The sequence below is a fragment of the Halyomorpha halys genome, unplaced genomic scaffold (assembly GCF_000696795.3).
Source record: "Halyomorpha halys isolate HHAL.00 unplaced genomic scaffold, Hhal_1.1 Scaffold3390.1, whole genome shotgun sequence".
Taxonomy (NCBI): domain Eukaryota; kingdom Metazoa; phylum Arthropoda; class Insecta; order Hemiptera; family Pentatomidae; genus Halyomorpha; species Halyomorpha halys.
In genome coordinates, this window is record NW_027108388.1 from 20,329 (window position 1) to 42,110 (window position 21,782).

The 21,782-nt window shown below is 30.7% G+C and overlaps 1 protein-coding gene across 2 annotated transcripts in view; it reads left to right on the forward strand.

The window, feature by feature from the left end:
* Window positions 1-12,127, forward strand: part of LOC106691822 (uncharacterized) — a 24,575-nt gene extending 12,448 nt beyond the window's left edge. The window contains exons 1-3 of one of the 2 annotated variants that reach the window (XM_014437718.3): window positions 5,214-5,347; window positions 5,618-5,912; window positions 11,729-12,127. In XM_014437718.3, coding sequence (XP_014293204.1) covers window positions 5,333-5,347; window positions 5,618-5,912; window positions 11,729-12,027 — 609 coding nt within the window. In that variant the 5' untranslated portion in view covers window positions 5,214-5,332 and the 3' untranslated portion in view covers window positions 12,028-12,127. Of the gene's footprint in view, window positions 1-5,213; window positions 5,348-5,617; window positions 5,913-11,728 lie in introns of those variants that run through there. The other variant, XM_014437717.3, reaches the window with a different exon arrangement.
* Window positions 12,128-21,782: the final 9,655 nt, after the last annotated feature.

Genomic DNA, 21,782 nt, shown 5'->3' on the forward strand with positions numbered 1-21,782 from the left:
GCTGTAAATATACTGTGTCTAAATATAAGAACTTTTCAGTTATTCTACATATGATTTAAGGCCAAATATGTAAAAAACTGTTTTATATTGATCAATAATCTTCAGTTATCTTCATTTGTTTATTATTTGTCTAAAATGTATATATTATTGTTAAAAAAAACTCAAGGGGGAGAAACAAAATAAAGTTATATGTAATAGTGTGATTTTTACAAGATTGTAAATCTTTAAGAAATGAAGTTTATTTTTTGCAATATGGCTGCCTTTAACCACACAATGGAACATTTTGTTCAGAAACTCTTTTTTTCTCCTCAAGATTTTGGTTAGCCGCTACCTCTTTGATCTAATAGAAAATGGTCCAGCAGTTCAAGTAAACGGTTAGTTGGTACTCTGATAAATTAGCTAAGACGACAACGACACAACTACTTTTTCTACAGGACACTTTTTTTTTAGTGAGATATAAATTAACTTAGGTCCTTAAAACTAATTTACAACGATAAAGTAAATAAAAAAAAAAAAAGTGAACTCCTATCAGTTTTACTTTTATCCATTGATCGTTCACTGTACAACGACCGTTTCCGATGGAACCGTTCATCCGGATCATATCCACGTCTTGGAGGATCGTCGCAGAAGAAGCCCTGGAAGAACTGGACCGGTGCCATTGTCCTGGCTTCTTATTGCCAACCAATTGAGTATCCCGATAAACGGTCCTGTCCGATTTCTACAGATTTTTTTGACGGAAAAGGATATTGAAATGGTATATTTTTACCAATCCCCAAAAGTAAGATTCTACATCGATTTTATGTACTCGTTGGTCTCGACTGAGGCTTACCTCTTAAAAGAGCAAAAAATATAAAATTTAAACATATATAATTAATCATACATATTCCTGTCCATGTTCTACATTTAGTACAAGAGCCCAAAAGGAAAAAAAAGGCAGTTATTTCACCCCAATTTTTGATTACTTTAATGAGAACTATGTATAATTACTAGTAAAAATTGACGAGTCAGCCAAGTATAGGTAGGAATAAAAAATGGCAACTGTTTCAAAACGTTAAAAATAATTAATTTTTCATTCGGAGCTCTATATCTATAAAACTACCAACAACTATAGAAAATCTAAGAGAACATTATTGAAAGTAGAGTAAATTGTCTAAAATGTAAGCCCTAATAGAGGTATGTACGTTCAATAGTTCTCGAGATATAGCTTTTTAAAAAGCATCTTCTTATAAAAATGTTGCACAGAACGTACTTTAGTAACAGTAGTTGGTGAATTTATTTTGAAAAATCTATATCCCAAAACCATTTGGCATACTGATGTCTATTATAATTTAAATTAAAGCTAGTTTAATGGACCATAAAGTAGTATAAGACCTTTATCTTCATGGGAGCAATAGTTTTCATATTTTCTAAAAATTGATTTCTAGTTCTTCGGACAAATTTTCAATTGGTAAATTTATATTCATATGTGAATATCATACAAATTACTACCCCTACGAGGATACGTGTCATACTTTAAAGTAAGTATAGTAGTATAACTTTATAGTAAGTTAAAATTTATTTTATTTTGAGTGTTCGCAGACATATGTACGTCTTATGGTATAAATATACTAGAGATATATTTTTCAAATATCAAACATTTTATTCGAAGAATCAGAAATTAACATTTCGTGAATATATTTTGTCAAATGTCATAAAAACTACTACTCCTACAAAGATCAATGTTATAAAATATTTTATAGTAAATGTATTTAGCTTTAATTTGAGTACTGGCAGATATCTGTACTTTTTATGGTTTCTGAAATAAAGTTTTTCATAAATCAAATTTATTGTACGAACCACTATAAGCCAATTTATTTTAGGAAATATGAAAACTACCATTCCTATGAAGGTAAAGATAATAAACTACTTTTTAGTACATTAAACTGGCTATAATTTGAGTACTAAAAGACACCTATACATCACATAGTTCTCAAAATAAATTAACTAATCTATTAATCTTTCAGTACATTTTTAAGAAATTATTTAATGAAATTCAATTATATTTATCATAAATTAATTTTACAGAAGACCTCTGCACAATAATGGTATAAAGTTCTCGTGTCTGATCTAAAACTAACTATATTATTAATGTTTTATGATATATAACTGGTTTTAAGTTTTTTGTGGTATCCAGCTATATTAAGGTGAATCCAAGTAATTATTGGGTGAAAGAATGTATCAACATATTAATGACTTTGAAAATTAGAAAAAGCATTCAAACAAAACAGCTTTGGTGCAGAATGTTTTTATTAATGATATTATAAGGCAATATATGAAGCATAGAATTTATTATTTTGGATTTCCTTTTTAGGAAGTTTGATTATATAGATTTTTTTAAATTGTTGAGGTGAAAAAATTCCAAAATTAATATAATTTATTCTTTTTTTTTTTTCATGTACAACGTTCCGGGACAATTGTCGAATCAATCCAAAAATTAAGTTATTTTTATCTATGCTATATATGTATATTTAAAATTCTTGTAAACATATGTACCACATTTTGTCATATCTTTAATTTCCCTATTGAAATTATGTCATCTATATGTCATAGTTCAAAATTGTTTTACACTACACTATTTAATTTATTGTCTTTCCCTACTGCTGTATCCATCTATCTCTGTAGCACAAAGCAATGATCTATATTGGACGTTACCCCTCTGAACAATATAAACATGCCCAATATACTGTTTTATTACCTCCATATTGATTTATCCAATTTTAATATATTACGTAATTTAAGGTAAAATTTATGATTGGATAATTTTATTCTCAAACATTTTCTCTGATTTGTTATATTTATATGGCTTAAATATTTATAATATCGGCATAATGTGTGTTTAAATGTTTTGTGTCTGTTATATAGTTTATCGTGTCTTTAATATTTTTCGTGATATGAATTGCTTCCAGAAACCTTTGCTTTTAGTGCTTTGTGACATGTCTATTATTGTGGGATTTTTGAAGATAAAATTGTGGTTTAGCGTTATGCTGTGGTTAGCCAGTGCAGTGCAATTTATATTTTGGATATTTTTACAGTTTGTGATATGTTGCTTGATCCTGGTTTCTAGATTTTTGTATGTCTCTCCAATATATATTTTTTCATAATCTAGCAAATATTATTATCTACTAGGTAATCTATTAGGTTATAGTAACAAATACAAGTAAAATAAAACAGAATGTAACAAATTTGAAGCTCCGTCCAACTGATAATGAGTGGATATTTGTGAATTCGCCTTCACTGTACACCCTTCCTTGGACTTTTAAAAAAGAAAAAGAGCTTCTGAAGCTGGCAGGATGAAAAAAGCCCCAAAAAAATATAAAAAAAGGCAGTTATCTAATTTTTTTTTATATGATTACGTAAATGAAAACTATTTATAATTAATAGTCGAAATTGATGAGTCTGCCAAGTATAGGTACAGGGAATTAAAAAATGGTGGATGTTTCAAAACTTTAAAGCAAATTAATATTTCATTCGGAGTTCTATATCTATAGAACTACCATCAACACTAGAAAGCCTAACAGAACATCATTTAAAGTAGAGTAAATTTGCTAAAATATGAGCACTAATTTATGTTTAATAGTTCCCGAGCTATAGCTTTTTAAAAAGCAACATTTCGTTAAAAATTCACAAAAAAAATAATAAGTTTGTTAATTTATTTTGAAGAATCTATATCTCAAAAACCATTCGACGAAAAAATTGTCTGTTACCATTCAAATTAAAGCTAGTTGAATGTGCTATAAAGTAGTTTTTGACACTTATGTTCGCAGGAGTAAACGTTTCATGATATTTGCTGAAATAAATTGAATTATAGTAGTTCGGACAAACTTTGATGTGCTCTATGAATATGAATAGTCATATGCGAATAACATAAAAAGTACATAAAAACCAAGATAAATATCGTAAACTAATTTATAATTAATAAATTGTAAAAACTAATTAAATTACCATTATTTTGAGTGCTGGCAGACATCTGTTAGTCTAATGCTGAGATACAATTTTTCATAAATCCGAAAAGTCTGTTCGAACAGCTAGAGATGAACATTTCATGAATTTATTTTGTCAAATATCATTAAAACTACTACTCTTGTTCTGGAAGGAAATGTGTCAATGTGATGGTTGGCCGAATACACACTGAACAGAGTCGTCGTGGGGGATATCAACCAGTCAGCATTTTGTCCGTTTAGCGAAAAGTATATTTCACTAAAATTGAGACAAAACTTCTTTTCTTACATATGCTACATATACTCGTATCAATAATAATAAAGAGATTAAATTAATAAATTTCAAATAACAGAAATTTATCAGATATAATATTTTTTTATTTATTTATTTAATGTAATTTACAACTGTACAAAGTAATAAATACAATAAGTAAATATGTGGAGTGTTTCATTTACACTTGAAAATCTTGGGAAGGAACCACCCGTTGGCATTAATTTAAATTAGAAGTTCCCGTGGCCATCTTCTTTTCAGATTTCGGAAGGTTATCAGGGATTGTTAAGGCTGAGAGATCAAGAACTAATGGGTTAGGATGGGTAAGGAGTTTGGGATGAAAAGACGCATATGTGTTTTGATAAAATAGTAAAATAGTTTTTTTACATTCACTTGATCTATTTACTTCAATAAAAAAGAGAGAGAGTATTACTGTCGTAAATTTTTGAAGAATTTCTGTTCTGAAACGACCTAGAATAAATTTAATTTCAAAGTAGAGTGATAAGTGAAAATTACCATTAAGTTCCAATACATTACAAAAGACTGATCTACATGACTATTATAAGGTCTATCTGGACATACGGAGTTGAGCTTTAGGGCTCCACTAAACCATCAAATTCCTCCAGAATCCAATCCTTACAGTCCAAAATCCTTCGTAAAATCCTTAATGCTCCTTACTTTGTCACAAATCAAGTCATACATCAGGACCTCAATGTTCCATATCTTGCCGATTTGGCCAGAACCAGATACCGTTCCTTCCATAATAAACTTCTTAATCACCCAAATCCACTTGTTTCTAACCTGGCTTCTCCTTCATTACCTAATTGGAGTTCTATCAGTGGGTAGATTCTCCACATGTTTTTATCATGTCACTATGTCACCTACAGCAAATTTACTTGTTGTATATAATGTATACAGTTGTAAATAATAATAAATAAATTATTTTAAAAAAAATAATAATCAGATTTACATTGTACATGCACGCACTGCACTCGATTTTTTTTAAAAGGGGATCTGGCTTAACTGAAAAACTTTCAAAAATGGAGTTAGCTCCTTGTTGTTCTATTCCTCTCAATTTTAGTACATGGCTAAACAAATTGTGAGTATTTAAATATTAAGTATAAATTTTAGGTAAAACGTGATAAATCCAAAATTTAAAACTTTTCAAACAACCCTATAATTCAGGAATTTATTCCTCTTTGAAAGCCAACCTAGATTGAATTATGTATATTTATATAACCTGAAAAAATCCGAATTCGGAATTTTCTGTTAGAACTTCAAGCTTCTCAAATCTATTAGGTAATTAAAAAAATATAAAAACTAAATTATTTATGGTTATAAAACTATACCGCTATGTTCACTTTTGCAGTGTTACAAAAACTACGACACCCTGAAGTGTTTCAAGACGCTTGCAGCATGTTTGGTACCAGCAATAGCAATACCCCGCAAACTCGATTTCTGGCCTGGGATGTCCCTGGTGACGGGAGGCTTCCAAGCTGAAGATTTGTCTTCATCAGAAGCCCTCGATGGATACTTGATCAAGGCTTTGCAATCCTTCCTCACCTCCTTCAGTCTACAAATACAGGTCCTTGAACAAGATGTAGCCAATGGCGTGGGAAGGATTGGAAGAGCCATGGTCGATATAGGTGAAGAAGAAGTTAGATGTAAGTACCTTTTTTTGTCGTACAGATTGATCTTAATTCATTCATTGTGTTTGAATGACAGAAGTAAATTATAATATAATAGTATGTTGAATAATGTAACATGTTAAATGAAAAACAAAAACTGTGATGAAACTGAAAGAAAATAATTAAAACATACGATGTATACCTATATGTTCACTCCTCATTAGGGATATTAATGATGTGTTTAATGTAAAATGCTTTACATGTTAAATATTAGAAGTATATATATATATAAGTAAGTATTGAAGCAGACCTAAGTCATGGTAAATGCATAAGAACACTTAGCGGATTTTCTGAGCAACTTGTATGACCTTTCCTTCCAAAACTTGATGTTATAGTTCACTTCTAAGTGTTGATTAAAGTAATTTATTACATGCTTTAATTAAGTGAAAAGTGGAAATTGTATGAAAGAGTATTTTGTTGATCTTCTATCTTATGAGGAACAGAATCAAGATGAACTAATTGACAACTGTCACTACATAATTGGTATTGTCATCCATTGTCTTATTAGTAATAAAAACATTCATAACAATACTAACATAAAATACGAGCAAGTAACCTAACACAACAAATAAAATGTTAACGAGCTCAGCTGGTCTGTTGCGTGACGTCATCCTCCATTTAACAAACCTAGTAACAGACTCTCAACCATGTTATATGTTATATTGTTTTAACGTGGCAATAAAATGAAATATTTCTCCATTTAACATGAATTTTTCCATTTAAAACACTTTAAGATGTTAAAGTAAAGATCATATATATACATATATATATACCCCTATTACCTCTGCAATTTTCATCTGATTTTTTCTTGATTTTAAGGGTATTGTTAGTTTACTAACCTGCTCAAGTTTTCTCCAACGAACTAAATTCCGGAATTAAAAAGTGTATGGGGTACTTTTTTTTATTATTCTGGAAGTAAATTAAACTTTAAGACCAATTTATATCGAAAACGTTTCTGATCCGAGTTGTTCTGAAAGCGTAAATTACATCAAACAACTGTATTTTGTTTAAAAATGTGATTTAAAAAATAAAATCGTTTCAGAATCCAATTTCCTGTAACAATATGCCATCGTAGTTCGAGTTTCCTGCACTGGCCGAAGATACTCAAATGTCCTTTATAATAATGAAGGCTCAATTGTAGAATTCTAAAATCAATAACTTTGTTGGGTAGGGTTTTTCTATTTTCCGGTTTTTTTGCTCTCAATTCACCAAAATCAGGGTCGGTGTCAAAACAAATCGAAACATTCTACCTTACGAATTCGTTTTAAAACTTGTAGTATCAGAATTCGTAAAAACATTAGTAGCCCAACGTTTCGCCCCACTTTAGTTTCATCAGAGCCTAAAAATGATGCTAACAACTACAATAATGCAACAAAGTGAGAGAATAGAAGACATGAAATAAAAGTAAATCAAGATGGTAAAAATGATTTGAAATATGTGAATAAATTATAAATATAATATTTTATAATAAAACATGAAATAAAAGTATACTAAGGTATGACTAAAAATGAATTAAAATATGTGAAAGGACTTTTACCCATTTTTATCCATACCTATTTTATTAATAATTAGTTTACTTTTACTTCATGTTATTTATTACCTCACTTTGTTACATTATTTTATTTGTTTGTATCTTTTTTAGCTGTGATGAAGCACTGAAACTTCTGGCGAAACGTTGGTCCAAAATAAATAGTTTAATTGCAATTTGAATTTTTTTGTCCGCCCAGAGCGTTTTCCTTTTATTGAAAAAATAGCTGTGTAATGCAGTTTAACCCGCCTTAAATTTTGATTATTCATGCTGGTTTCAAATATATGATGGGTTCATAACCAACTGTGCATGATTAATCGAATAACATTAAAAAATTACTTGAAAAACCAAAATGATCAATTCCTAAAAAAAGAAAAAAATGACTTGACATACAAGTCTCTTCAGTTTAACGGATGTTCAAATCAAAGCAATGAAAAAACATATTTATTGATATATACCACTTTTTCAGTAAAAAAAAAAAAAAAATATATATATATATTAATCCATTAATTTTTTTTTTAAGTTTCATATATTGCATACATTTTCGACGAGTAGGATCAAAACAATAATAGATATAATACATAATAAATATGTTTAACGGCAATAGATTTTCACTAATATGGAATATATTCCAAGGGTATTGTGATCAGTATAAGTAATATGTATAAAATAAATATAATAATAATGTTTAAATAAATAAAATTTTATCCATTTTAGTCCGACGTTTCGGCCAATCTTAACACAATTTTAGAACTAAATCATTTAAAAAACAACTAATATCTAAAATAGTTATTATTTAAATCTATTAAAAAACAATCGTGGATCACAGGAGTGGTGTGATAAAAAATGTTGATGTGAAAATTGTCTAATTAGGGTAATTTGTCGAATTGACCTGGGCAGAATAGCCTAAAAATGATTTAGTTCTAAAATTGTATCAAGCTTGTCCCTGAGGATGGCTGAATTGGCCGAAACGTCGGACTTATAACTCGGATAAATAGAATAAAAATGTTCTGAGACTAAAATGGATAACATTTTATTTATTTAAACAATATTAACCAGTCCCAACAAAGTGTTAAGATTATAAATAATAATAAAGGCTTAACAAACCTAAAGGTTCGATGCCGATACCACCAATCGTTCTCTGCATACATCCTTACAGTGACTACCCTCCAAACCCAAATCAGTTTTAACACAATCCTCCCACCTACGTTTCGGTCTCCCCTCGTACGTTCACATGTCGGGGTTCAGTGTTTATTAACATTTTTGGGAATCGCTCGTTACTAAGCCCTACAACCTTACAAGCCCATCTTATACCCCGGAATGCTATAACTTAAATTATATTTATCGGGTGCAGTTCCCTTAATTGAGCATTGTGTAGTCTTCTAAATTCTCCCGTAAATTTATCCTTTTTTGGTCCGGATATTTTACTTAATCCTTTATTTTCATAAACCTTAAAGCCTCACTCAGATATATGTAGAGAACGATTGGTGGTATCAGCATCAGCATCTTCGGGTTCGCTTAGGCCTTACCAATGCTATTATTATTGTATGTTATTACTGACACAGTGAACTCGCTAACCCGAAATAATTAGAAACAAGGGGTTCGGATTAGCGAAAAATTCGAATTACTCAAGGCAAGAAAAGGTCACTTCATAAATGACAAATCATTTTTAAAAACAAAGATTAATTATCTATTTACATAAAAATCTCAAAACTCACGTTGTTTTTGTTAATTATTTTTCAATAGCGTAAACTACTAATGTATGAACAATACAATTAAGATTGAGATAATGAAAAGGTAGGTTAATTATATTCCCCGATAAAGCAATTAGAAAAATAAATACGCTTCCAAATTTTAATATACTACTTGGATTTTATTTTAAATTAAAAGAGTCGGTATTGTTTTTGTTTTGTTTTTTTTACTTTATTTAGTTTAGGGTAAATCGGAGGTATACAAAGTGTATAATAATGGCGCTAAAATAGATCCCAACGGAATGAGGATAGTGATGAGCCCTGTCGAATTCGGAAGTATCTCTCTTCTAAATAAGACTTTAAGATTAGATAGTAGGTGCTGGGAAGAACTCCTTTCAGTTTATAAAGGAGTCCTGTATGCCAAACTCTATCGAATGCTTGTTGTACGTCGAGAAAGGCACCTGTTACACATAGTTTCTTTTCGAAAGCAGAAGCTATGAAGTCTATGACTCCGAATTGATGATGAGGTAGGGTTTCGGTATTGTTAACTAGATTATTTATGCCTGAGCAAGTAGGGTGTTGATAATAAGGTTTTATTGAATGTAAGTATATATGAACTACATACATATCTAATCTTCAATTTTTTTTTCACGGAACGACCTCTCAAGACCACGCGAATATCAATACTTTTTCCTTCTCACTTATTCTCTTCTTCTCTCCCAGTATCTTCTCATCATTTCTGCGTGTCTTTGCTTCCTCTCTTCCTACCACGCAGTACCCTTCCGTTTTTATTTATTTGCCGCAAGAACATTGATTTCTTTCAATTTTTTTCCGTACTGTTCTCTATCCAGGCAGTCTTTGACTGTTATTTGTTAAACACAATAAAGGCTACAGGTTAAGACCCAACCCGGATATCTACAGGGAGATAAATGACCGGGAAACCGAAATAAGAATCAGAAGACTGAGATTCTACGGGCACATGCTGAGAATGGACCAAAGCAGACTAAACAAGAAACTCTTTAACAGAATCCATGAATATAAGAGCATAGGAGGATATGTGAAGCAAATGAGAGAAACAAAAAAATTGAAAACCTTTTATTAATTTTATTATTATTTTAAGGATTGATTTGAATTATGGATATAATTGCTATTATATTATAGCTTTGCAGTACTTATTCATTATTACAATATTGTTACGTTGCTTTGAACTGAAATAAAATGATGAAAATGTTTATTTCCAGATAATTAGTAGCTTAAAATTTTCCCCCTCTGCCACCGTTAATTGATTACTCTGTTAAGTGGTTCCTGAAATTACTATTTTCAAACAAAAAAGAACACTTTAGCTTTATACATTACTTGGATAATAGTTCAAGAGCTAGGAAGGAAAAAGGCAGTTATTTCACCCCAATTTTTGAGTAATTTAATGAAAACTATATACAGTTATTAGTCAAAATTAATGAGTCTGTAACCATAGTAAGAGGGAATTAAAAAATAGTGGCTGTTCCAGAACGTTAAAAAAAATGAATTTGATATTCGCAGCTTCATCACTACCTATTCTTATAAACATTTCATTACGAAAAATCAGTAGTTAGTGAATTTATTTTGGTTAACTATAGCTCACCTGGAAACTCTTGTGGGGTTTGGAGCCCTTATCGGGTCCATCCAGCCTCTTAATTGGGTAAAATTCTGGCGGTCGAGCGTGATTCTGACCAAATCATCTCCTTGCACAACCGTTGGTCTAGTAAAAGTACTTCTTTACAAAGTACTGAACCCCTGACCCTCCATGGGTTGTAGTGGTACAGATTTAATTTAATTTAATAGCCCACCTGGGCCGTTCGTTTCCGAGCGATAATGACTGCCAACTTTGATCCGGCGTAGGGGACCGACTTTTATTTCCGTAGTGGTCCCATGAAATGAAAACGAGATCCCCACCCTGGTTAGAATGGGACTTATATATAAACAGCATCTCATCTATAGCTATCGACAGAGACCTCTAGATGGTGCTAATATTTGACACTTTCGAGATAAACTTAACATATATTCATGCTTATAATTGAATCAGTATTGAAATACATAGCAAAACTAGTGGTATTTTTCAAATCTTCTTCTTAGATTTAAATTCTTACTCAAAATCATCCACAAAGACCTTAATGTTCCATTTGTAACCGATCTAGCTCGAACCAGATATCACTCATTCTGTTATAAACTCGCTAACCACTCAAATCCCCTATTTTCTAACCTTGCATCCTCTACCATTCCGGACAATCCTCTGAGGTGTCTAAAAAAAAAGATGGCCTCGAGACCTTATATTGTAAAAGTGTTTTTAGAGTGCTACCAATGGCTAATTTCTCTACATGATTGTACCATAACTTTATGATTTCCTCAAATTTACTTGATGTATTTATGTACAGTTGCAAATATCAATAAATAAATTTTAAAAAAATTCTTACTCAATGTCCTAAACATCCTTCCTACTTCTCTACTATTTCAGTCAATTCACATTTTCCTATGATAAAAATTAGCCTTATTTGCTAGATGTAGTGAGTAGCTTTGATATATGTTTCATTTTGCAGCTCGAAGGAAGAGAGTGAACAATGCGATTCTTCTGGGCGGGCTGCTGAGTGCTGGTACCATGCTGGCTTTGATCATGGCGGGCATATCAGCGATGGCGGGGAAGGCTCTTGTCATGTCCCTGGTTTCGTCGGGTATGGTGATGATGATGAACAAGAACAATGGGAATGGAGGAGGCAATGGTGGGGCAAACTATCCCAGGACTAGCTATGAAATCATCCACACCATTCCACACGAAGATGACGGGCATAGGCACTGGTTAGATTCGGGAGAGGGATACAGAATCATTAAGGCACACTAAAGATGTCTAGATTTTAAATAAACACTAAAATTCAAGGAATTTTAAACATAACTAAATTTTATATTTATTTATTTATATAATAAGTTTTCTTTTTGTTTTACTTATTATGTAACTCAACTTACACTTTTACTTATTGGTTGAACAAAAGTTTCACTTAAATCTATCTATTTACTATACATTTTTTTTAGTAGCGATATATAAATGAACTGAATATTTTGACAGCGGATCTGCTCACCAGAACAATTTCTCAGTTTATTAAAAGGCACTAATGGAGAGCTCTTATATAACGAGAGCTCGGTTAAAAAAATACATTTATTTCGCTCCTTATTTTCAATTACTTTAATGAAAACAATGTATAACTATATATTTATTATTGATGAGTCTGCCAACTACAGCTTGAAAGAATACAAAATGGTGGCTGTTTTAAGATGTTAAAAGAATTTTTCATTCGGAGCTCTATATCTTTGAATTTACCAACACTACTAGAAAACCTAATAGAACATTATTTAAAAGTAGAGTAATTTTTCTATAATATGAGCTCTTCCCTTTCCCCCCTGGTTTACGGTAAATAGTTAAAGATTAAAAAAAAAAAATTCATGAAATATATATTGAAAAATCAGTAGCTAGTGTTGGTGTGTAATTTAGTGTTGAAAATCTTTATCCCAGAGACCATTAAACGTACAGATGTCTATTAGAACTCAAATTAAAGTTAGCTTAATTTGCTATACGTGGAGAAATGACAGGATCAGGAAGGAGCTATTGATAAGCCCAGTGCTGGATACTCTGGAGATGAGGCACCTGAGGTGGTATGGGCATGTCTGCCGATGAAACAGCACTGAGACCCATCAAAACACTAGAGGTGAGGCCAGAGGAGAGAAGACCTCATATGCCAGCCATATGGAAAGAATTGGAAGTTGAAGAGGGAAGACTCTGGAAGTAACGAGGAACCTTGCCGGGGATAGGTTCGCATGGAACCGATTATTAGAAGCACCTCCTCGCTGAAAGGTATATGGGTGGTAGAAAAAGAAAAAGAAATTTAATTTGATATCATATAATGTAGTTATTGACGTTTAGAAGTTATGATATATTGCATATGTATATGAATTTAGCAAAGGAAAAATAGTCTGAACTACTAGAAATCGATTTAATTTAGCTAATATCATATAAACTACAACACTTATGAAGATAAATACATTATCAACGTTATAAATAACTTTATTGAAAGTTAAACTAGCTTTAATTTGCATGGTAATAAACATCTGTCTTATGGTTTCTTAGATATAGATTTCCCACAATAAATTCAGGAACTACTGATTTTTCAGTACCTTTTTAATGAAATGATGCTTTCAAAAAAAATGTATTTCAGGAACTACTGAACTACTGAACTTAAACAACTCTGTATACCCATCACTGCAAGCCAAATTAACACAATACATTGAAGGCTTAGACCATCCAGCTTACTAACAATCGATATCTATACTGACAGAAGCAAACTTGAACAGAACACAGGGTACGCTTACAACATAAAACTTATTATGACGACACAGACATGGGTCCACATTTCTCTGAAAATCAAGTTGAAAAATTAATCCTTATCCTAGATTGAAAAATCCATAAGAACTGACCACATTGAGGACTGGGACAGGATGCTGGCAACTTTCGACTAAAGAACAACCCCTTCAAAAAATATGCCTAACATAACATCTCAAAATAAAAAGTGTGCATTACAAATTGACTCAAATACTGACAGAACATGGACCGTCCAAACTCTGCTTTAAGAGATCACATATAACTAACTCTGATTTCTGTAATTATGATGGACAAACTTCACATACTTTTTCACTGCACTTTGTATGAAATCTTCGGAAAATACAAATAAGAGCTGGTACACTTCATCTCTAATATAGCTTTAACTCAAATATGATCATCATCTGTACCCCAATTATACCTCTTATATAATAGCAATTAATTTAATTATGTTTTGTTACAGTACAATAATTAATTCCCACATCTGCACTGTATTTATTTTTGTTATTCATATACTTTTAATTCTTGTTATCTATTGTATAAATTAACCGCATGTTGTAATTGCATCATATTACTTACTGTATTTTACACTTTATTGTTTTGTTTCTGTTACCTTTTTTTTTTTAAATATTTTTAGTATAGTACTGTAACACATTCTAATGTTAACTCCATATTACATACATATAGCATGCGGTTTCGCATTGAGTATGTACACTTTTTAAATTAATTCTTCCTGTTTAGAGTTACTCTGCAAGAGAAAAAAAATAATATTTTGAGTTTTAATATAAAGTAAAGTTAAATTAATTCAACATTATTCATGTTATATGTTTATTTATAATTTATTTATCAATTTATATGTTAAGGAAAGTAATGTTAGTTTAAGTTAAATTAAATATGATTAGAATCATTAAATATTTCAAAGATAACTTATGGTTTCATCTTATCCTATGTTTAATGGAATTTTCCTTCTAAGCCATGACACAAATGAAGACATGAAACGTCTTCTATCAAGGTAGGTTTGATTTGAGCTCTCAGAAGGTAGCTCTAGGTGAATATGCGATACTGCATATTCATTCAGTATTTAGTAGTTATGAATGACTCCTGCTCTAAAACTCAATGATAGAGAAGTTAAGATAGAAAAGGAGAACCGAAATGTGTTTTAAGATTATGGTTACGCTAGCAGAGAGCTCCAGTCTGCTAATCTAGTGGATGTAGAACGTGAGGGGATGCAAAACTTGTATAAAGTTGTATTCAAAACTTGTATTTTAATCAACCAAAATAAAAGGAAACATTGGAAAATGCCATTTTCTGGGTTGCTTTTTATTTTAGATGTTACGATCCCACAAGAGGAGATCGTAACAACAACAAAAATCGTTAAACTCTGTTAAAAAAATAAGATAGTTGAGGATTCCACGGAGGGTGGGAGTGGAGTGCTCATCCTAGTTTTCCAGAAGGAAATTCCAGTAATTGAGGAAATAGTTCACCAAAATGTAATTCAGAACTGCCAAAATTTTTTGGTTATTCATCGTTGATTCCGAAAATGGTGAAAAGTTGACGTTTAATTACTGCAGAGAAATTGGGATTTCTGTAAGGGAAAACGCGTTTTTTTTTGGAAAATCCATTAAAATATTATATTTCGACAAAGAATTTAAAAATAAATTTGGGAATGGTGGCATTGAACTATATTTTTACTTAATGATAGTGTACAATATTAGTTAAGATAATAGTAAACAAGTATAAGTAAAAACCGCAAGCTTAAAAAAGTTATTTTTATTTTATATTTTTTTTTTCGTTTAAAGGCGTGAAACCTTTTGGTTATCAACCATGGTATGTTTAATTATGTCACGAACACACAAGCACACATACACACGGAGAGACGTCCACTAAACACACATGCATGTAATCCGGTCAAATGTAAAAAATGAACGTAATTCATACAAATTTAAAAAATAATAATAAATAAATTAAAGAAAATAAAATTAAAATCTAAGATAAGTTATAATTTAGAAAGAAGGCGACGTGCTTTTAAAAATATAAACACTAACGTAACTTTAGCTTCCTTATCTGTGAGAGCTTCAGAAAAATTTCGAGTCAGTCCTATTATAAATGCAATAGGACGGACTCTAAAAATTTTTTTTTATTCCATGTATTTTGAAGGTGGTAACTTATAGTTTTGTTTCTTTTTCAATTAATTACAATACAAGGTTGTGCAGTAAGTGAAAGTTATGTTATGCGCGCACTGCATCAGTGCATTAATTATGCGCTTTAGAAATAAACTTTTGTCAGAGTTATTTGCAATTTTATAATGATCTAAAACATTTTAACGAAGTCTTTCCAACTGTAATTAACGATTATTATAAAAAATTGGTGTTATATAATTTTTTCAAATCGAAATTCTGAAAAGATCCCCACAATCCTGAGTGTACTCTTTGGAGGTTTATCACTTAATTCGGTAATGATTTACTCTGTTCATTACTGGAATTACGTTTTAAAAATATTGTATAATACTAATTGCCCACTTGAGATAAAATTTCGAAATCATTCATAAGATGTCCATTTGAGATAAGCGATACTGTCAATCCAACTGACCGGAGAGGGGTCAATTAAGTTCTCCACGGTGTTTCCCCGAAATGTGGTCGAAAGCTGGAATATAGTTGATTATTTTTAATTTTTCATTTTAAAAATGAACTTTTCCCAATAGAATAATTGCGTTTACCTGTATCTTCTTCAACTCAATGCTTATTAAATTAGGTTCATGTTTGTTTATTTTTTTTTTTTTTGGAGTATTATGTATGCTTTCATCATATTATCTCTGGGAAAATTTAATAATACAGATCAGCATGTCTCTTAGGAGTTATATCATACTTTGGTCATAAGTTTTTTATATTATATATATAGTTTATTTTAATATATTTATGTATTATTTATTATAAATTTAAAGTCTTGTAAAGCAGTATAAAATGTTAATATTCATTGAGAACTAATCGAGGCATGCGGTGAAATTGGAGTTTCTAAAATACATCTTTTGTTTGAAAAGATCTGGAAAATTTAAAATATCCCCAAGAAATGGAGCGATCCTCTACTTATTCCAATTAACAAAGCGGGGCCGAAGATAGATTGTAGTAACAATCAAGAAATATCACTCTATCCCGTATGTTAAAAAATATTTACGTTAATTTTACCAAGTCGAATTACAGAATATGCTGAAGAAATTAAGAAATTACTTATGTGCTTTTAGGCAAAATCGTTTGACAACGAAAATTATTGACCAAATTTTTTCATTACGTCAAATATAACGGAAAAATTGGGAATACAACAAGATAGTTTATTAGCTTTATATATATTTCACAAAAAGGCTTACGATTATATTGTTCGCCAAAATTTGTATAACATTTTGATTGAACAAGGAATACCCAAAAAGTTAGTGAAGCTAACTAAAGGTTCGGGGATTTGACCAGAACCAGATACGAATCCTTCCATGATAAACTTGCTAACCTACTAAACCTACTTTTTTCTATCCTGACGTCTCAACCAATGGAGTGCTAACGATAGGAGCAAACAACAAGATGGTATTGTTGAAGACTGACACAATGTGACATCCCTTGCCCAAAACCTCAGATATAGGGAGTAATAATCGAAAGGATAACCGACCTTTCGTTATTCGACGAGCGGAACGTAATCTAACAAATTCGAATCCTCTTCAGAGTGGTCATATCTAGGAAACACAAAATCTTTATTCCTGATTAGGAATTAAAAAGTTTAAAAAAAAATATTATAAAGTATGAATGAAATGAAAAGCACAATTAACGAACGCTATATTATTTAACAGCTATTATTATAAATAGACTATCATTATAAACTATATAGTATAAACTATAGACATCTGGCACATTTCGACAGACACTGACCATAGAGGAAGTGACCTTTCCTTAGTATTCTATACCAATGTAAAAAAGCAAGGGTTGACACTTAGGCAGGTACAAGCTGTCATCTCACAATGGACTTGCATCAGTCTAACTATTTTATGGTTAACACATGTAAGTCAGTTCTCACGAGTCCTTGGGTCATTCCAATTTCTTGGAAGGCGGGCCACCCTGTTCAATTCACGCCTTCCCCCCCCCCCCTTCCAGATATTTCCTAAATTATCTGATTGGTCCAAACCCCATCTCCTATATCACTATTCCTTCTACCCCCCCTTCTCAACTGTTCATATATATTTCCTAGACTAGATAGCAAAGAAGTTATTAGATAGAGACTAGTAACAGTAACATGTAGTTCTTGTAAATATGTTAGAATAAAGTCAATTTAGTCTTCACTGATTTTTGTATTATGTAACTCACATAACCCAGTATTACGCCGAGCTGAAGTGGCTCTATCCATCCTTCCGATGCCAGTATTTCCTAGGTACCTTTCTATTCCAAGCAACTAGTACTCAGCACCCCTCCTATATCCTAGAAAACCTGCAATTCACATTCTCTGTCCGATCCCATACTACCAGGTCCCGTTTATCTGACATCTACCCTCCACCTCACCTCACTGCTGCGTTTGATAAATCGTTTTTTGCCCAAGCTCCATAACTCTGGAACTCCATTCCGTCTAATATACGTCATGTATCAACCCTTCATCGTTTAAATCCCTTATATTTAACAACCTTTTGCTTCACCAATCTGATCCATTATTATAATAGTACAGATATTTTGTAATTAACTTTTTGTTTTGTTTTTATTTAGTTAGTTAGTTTTGTTATTAATCTATTTTTTCTCTCTGCATATAAGTTATAATTAAGTGTGGCCACACTGTTTTATGGCCAATAAATATTATTATAAAATTTAAATTGCCTTTTTAATTGTTCTAAAGGGACTTAGTCCCAGAATAATAAATTATTTTCCATTTTAAAGTATGTATACTTTTTATTTTCAATTTATCGATTACTCCAAAAATTGAAATTATTTGGACAGAACTTGGATGCGTGATATTTCATTCACCAATTCTTTATATCACCAAGTCTTACATCCGCTATATGGAATATATGCAAGTAACTAATATGGTATCTATAGAGAATAATGACATGGAAATGAAATAATTGCAATTTGAATAAGAGCAATTAATTCAATTTATTATATAAATTTTCACTATTTTGTATTTTCTATTAAAAACACGAAATTGTGAGCATAGCAATAATTGCCTCCACGAAACGCTTGAAAACTATTTAGAATTCAAAATTAAAAAAGAACTATAATATAAGAAGTTTGAAGAAAAGTTTGAAGAAAATTAAAAAAGAACTATAATATAACAAAAAGTAGACAACACACACTAGCAACAGGAACTAGTATCCCATTCATCGTGCTGTTTTAGATTTACATTGTTTGGGGCTCAACTAAACCATCAAATTCCTCCCGAATCCAATCCCTACAATCCAAAATCCTTAATGCAACTTAGTCACGAATCAAGTCATCCATCAGGACCTGAAAATCTCATATGTTGCCGATTTGGCCAGAACCAGATACCATTCCTTCCATGATAAACTTCCCAACCACCCAAATCCACTTGTTTCTAACCTGGCTTCTCCTTCATAACCTAATAATCCTCCTAGGCGTTTAACAAGAAGATGGCCTCAAGATCTTTCCCTCTAGAAATGTTATTGGAGTTCTATCAATGGACAGATTCTCCACATGTTTATATCATGTCACTATGTCACCTACAACAAATGTACTTGTTGTATATATTTTTATACAGTTGTAAATAACAATAAATATATAATTAAAAAAAAAACCATTCACTCTTCATATTTTTTCTTCTAAAAACCAGAATATTTCTTGGTTTTTTTGTATGTTGTGATGTGTATAGATCTATATATTTATTTTTTTTTTAAATTTCATTTGGCCAAAGAATTCCTCTTTTTATATCTACTTTAATCATTCCTTATGGAGTTCATTCCAAAGTAATTATTTTTTTCAATTCTACTCTATTATATAGATATAGCAGAATTAAAATATAATAAAATACTGTAGTTACATTACTTCCTATTTCTTTGCTATATAATTATGATTATGTATTTAATTGTTCGTCAAATAACAAAGGTAATCTTTTTTTCTTGATTAAGTACACTCTTTATTGTTTTTATCTCTATACTTTTTCTGTTTTTTTTTTTAAATATATTTTTATTGTAAATAGTCAATATATATGTTTAGTAATTTTATTAATTTATTGTAGACAAAAATAATTGGTAAACAATAATCCTTTTTTTTTTTTGCATACTTTTATCATTCTTAAGAGACATTGTCCCAAAATATTTTTAAAAACCTAGCCATGTTAACCTGACAAAAGTTGGAAAAGAAACTCTAAACCAACTTTATTGTTGGATTTAGAACAGTGTAACATTTGATAAGCTATAGGAAAAACGATTTGCTACCCCTTACAAAAAAGTTTGAATACAATTAAAAAAGAACTATAGTATTACAAAAGTAGATAATACACACCAGCAGCAGAAACCAGCATTCCATCTATCGTGCTACAACAAAAACTTTTAGATTGTATCTTAGCTTCATCTCACCTTCTACCCACTTCGAGAACTAAATTTCCTGATGGTATAATTTCGTTTAAGATGAAATCAATATATAACAAGTTGCTAAATACCAAACTTCTTCTTATATTTGCTTTGAATTATCCTTCTTCTTGTAAAATCGACACTTATTCTCATTTTTTAAAAATTTATCGCTGTATTTTTTTCTTTAAGAAAATTAAAATTGAATTTTATATTGTATATTAGTTAGATTTTGGCTTATTAGCTGTGACAGGAAATTAGGTAATACATTTTTGTCTCAGATTTTATATTTTCTTTCATTTTATCTTGATATTTTTTTCATACTACAAATTCAGACTAAAATTATCAGAATCGTTAGGATAGAGTGGTAACACAGTAAATAAAAAAAAAAACCTTTTCAGTTATTCTTACTGACCCTGGTGTTACATAAGAACAACTTAGAAAGTAAAAAGCCTACGTGTTTCCTAGAAACGTAGTTCCAAATGCTCAAGTATACTTGAGTATTTTTCATTTTAAAAACGAACTTACCCAATAAAACAATTATGCTTATCTGCGTCTTTTCCAACTCGATTCTTATTAAATTATGTTTCTTTCATAATACTAATTCACCACTTGAGATTACTCATAAGATGTCCATTTGAGATGAGAGATAACACTTCTTCTAACTGACCGTCGAGTTGTTACATTAATATTACCTAAAATTGTCCACGGTGCTTCTTCGAAATGTAGGTCCAAATTCTCAATTTTTTTTAATTTTTCATTTTAAAAACTGACTTTCCCAATAGAACAATTACGCTTATCGGAATGTTCTCCTAATCAATGTTTATTAAATTACGTTTGTGTTTGTTTACTATTTGGAGTACACTCATCGAATGTTTAATAATAATTAATTTCACTTGAATTCGATAAAACAAGCATATCCTTTGTCATCTATTACTTATTATTACTCTTTTTGTATATAGCTGATCTGTAAGCTATTTCAAGAGAAATTTTATCTATATTTGTTAAAACTTTCCTACTTTTCATTTTATAACAGAAAGAATTCAGAAACAATTTTTATGCAAGTAAAATATCACCACTTACTTTAAGAACAACGCTTTAAGGTTAATATGTTGGTCCGAATTAGGATAAGTGACCCAGATGAGGTAAATGTAATTAGTTGGAAATCATCACAGTGACTAAAATAGGAGTCAAGTTTTATGGATGGACACTCCCAACCTACATGGCCACGGGATGGATATCAACCTCCTATGCCCGAGTGGTGTAAATATACACACACACATATATATATATATGTGTGTGTGTGTGTAAAGATGCTACCTTCAGGCTCTAAATACCAATTAAGTGCGGTTAACACATGGTTTAAATAATAAAATAACCTCTGAGACTGTTATATGCCATCTATAATTGTAAGAGTGTTTCAGTGCACTAAAGACTATAAAAACTAGTTTTGTTTTATAGGTATGTATAGTTAAAGATAATTTGAACTTGTCATTAATTAATAAAACAATGTATATATGTATATATAGTTGACCGTAAAAAATTATATTATAATAATATAAGTTTACAACTATTTTTGTTTCACTTTTGACCGCAACACTGACCATCTTGTTATATATAATAAAACAATTGTTTTATACCAAAAGAAGTTTATAGTCTTGGAGTCTATCTCTAACAGAAGATT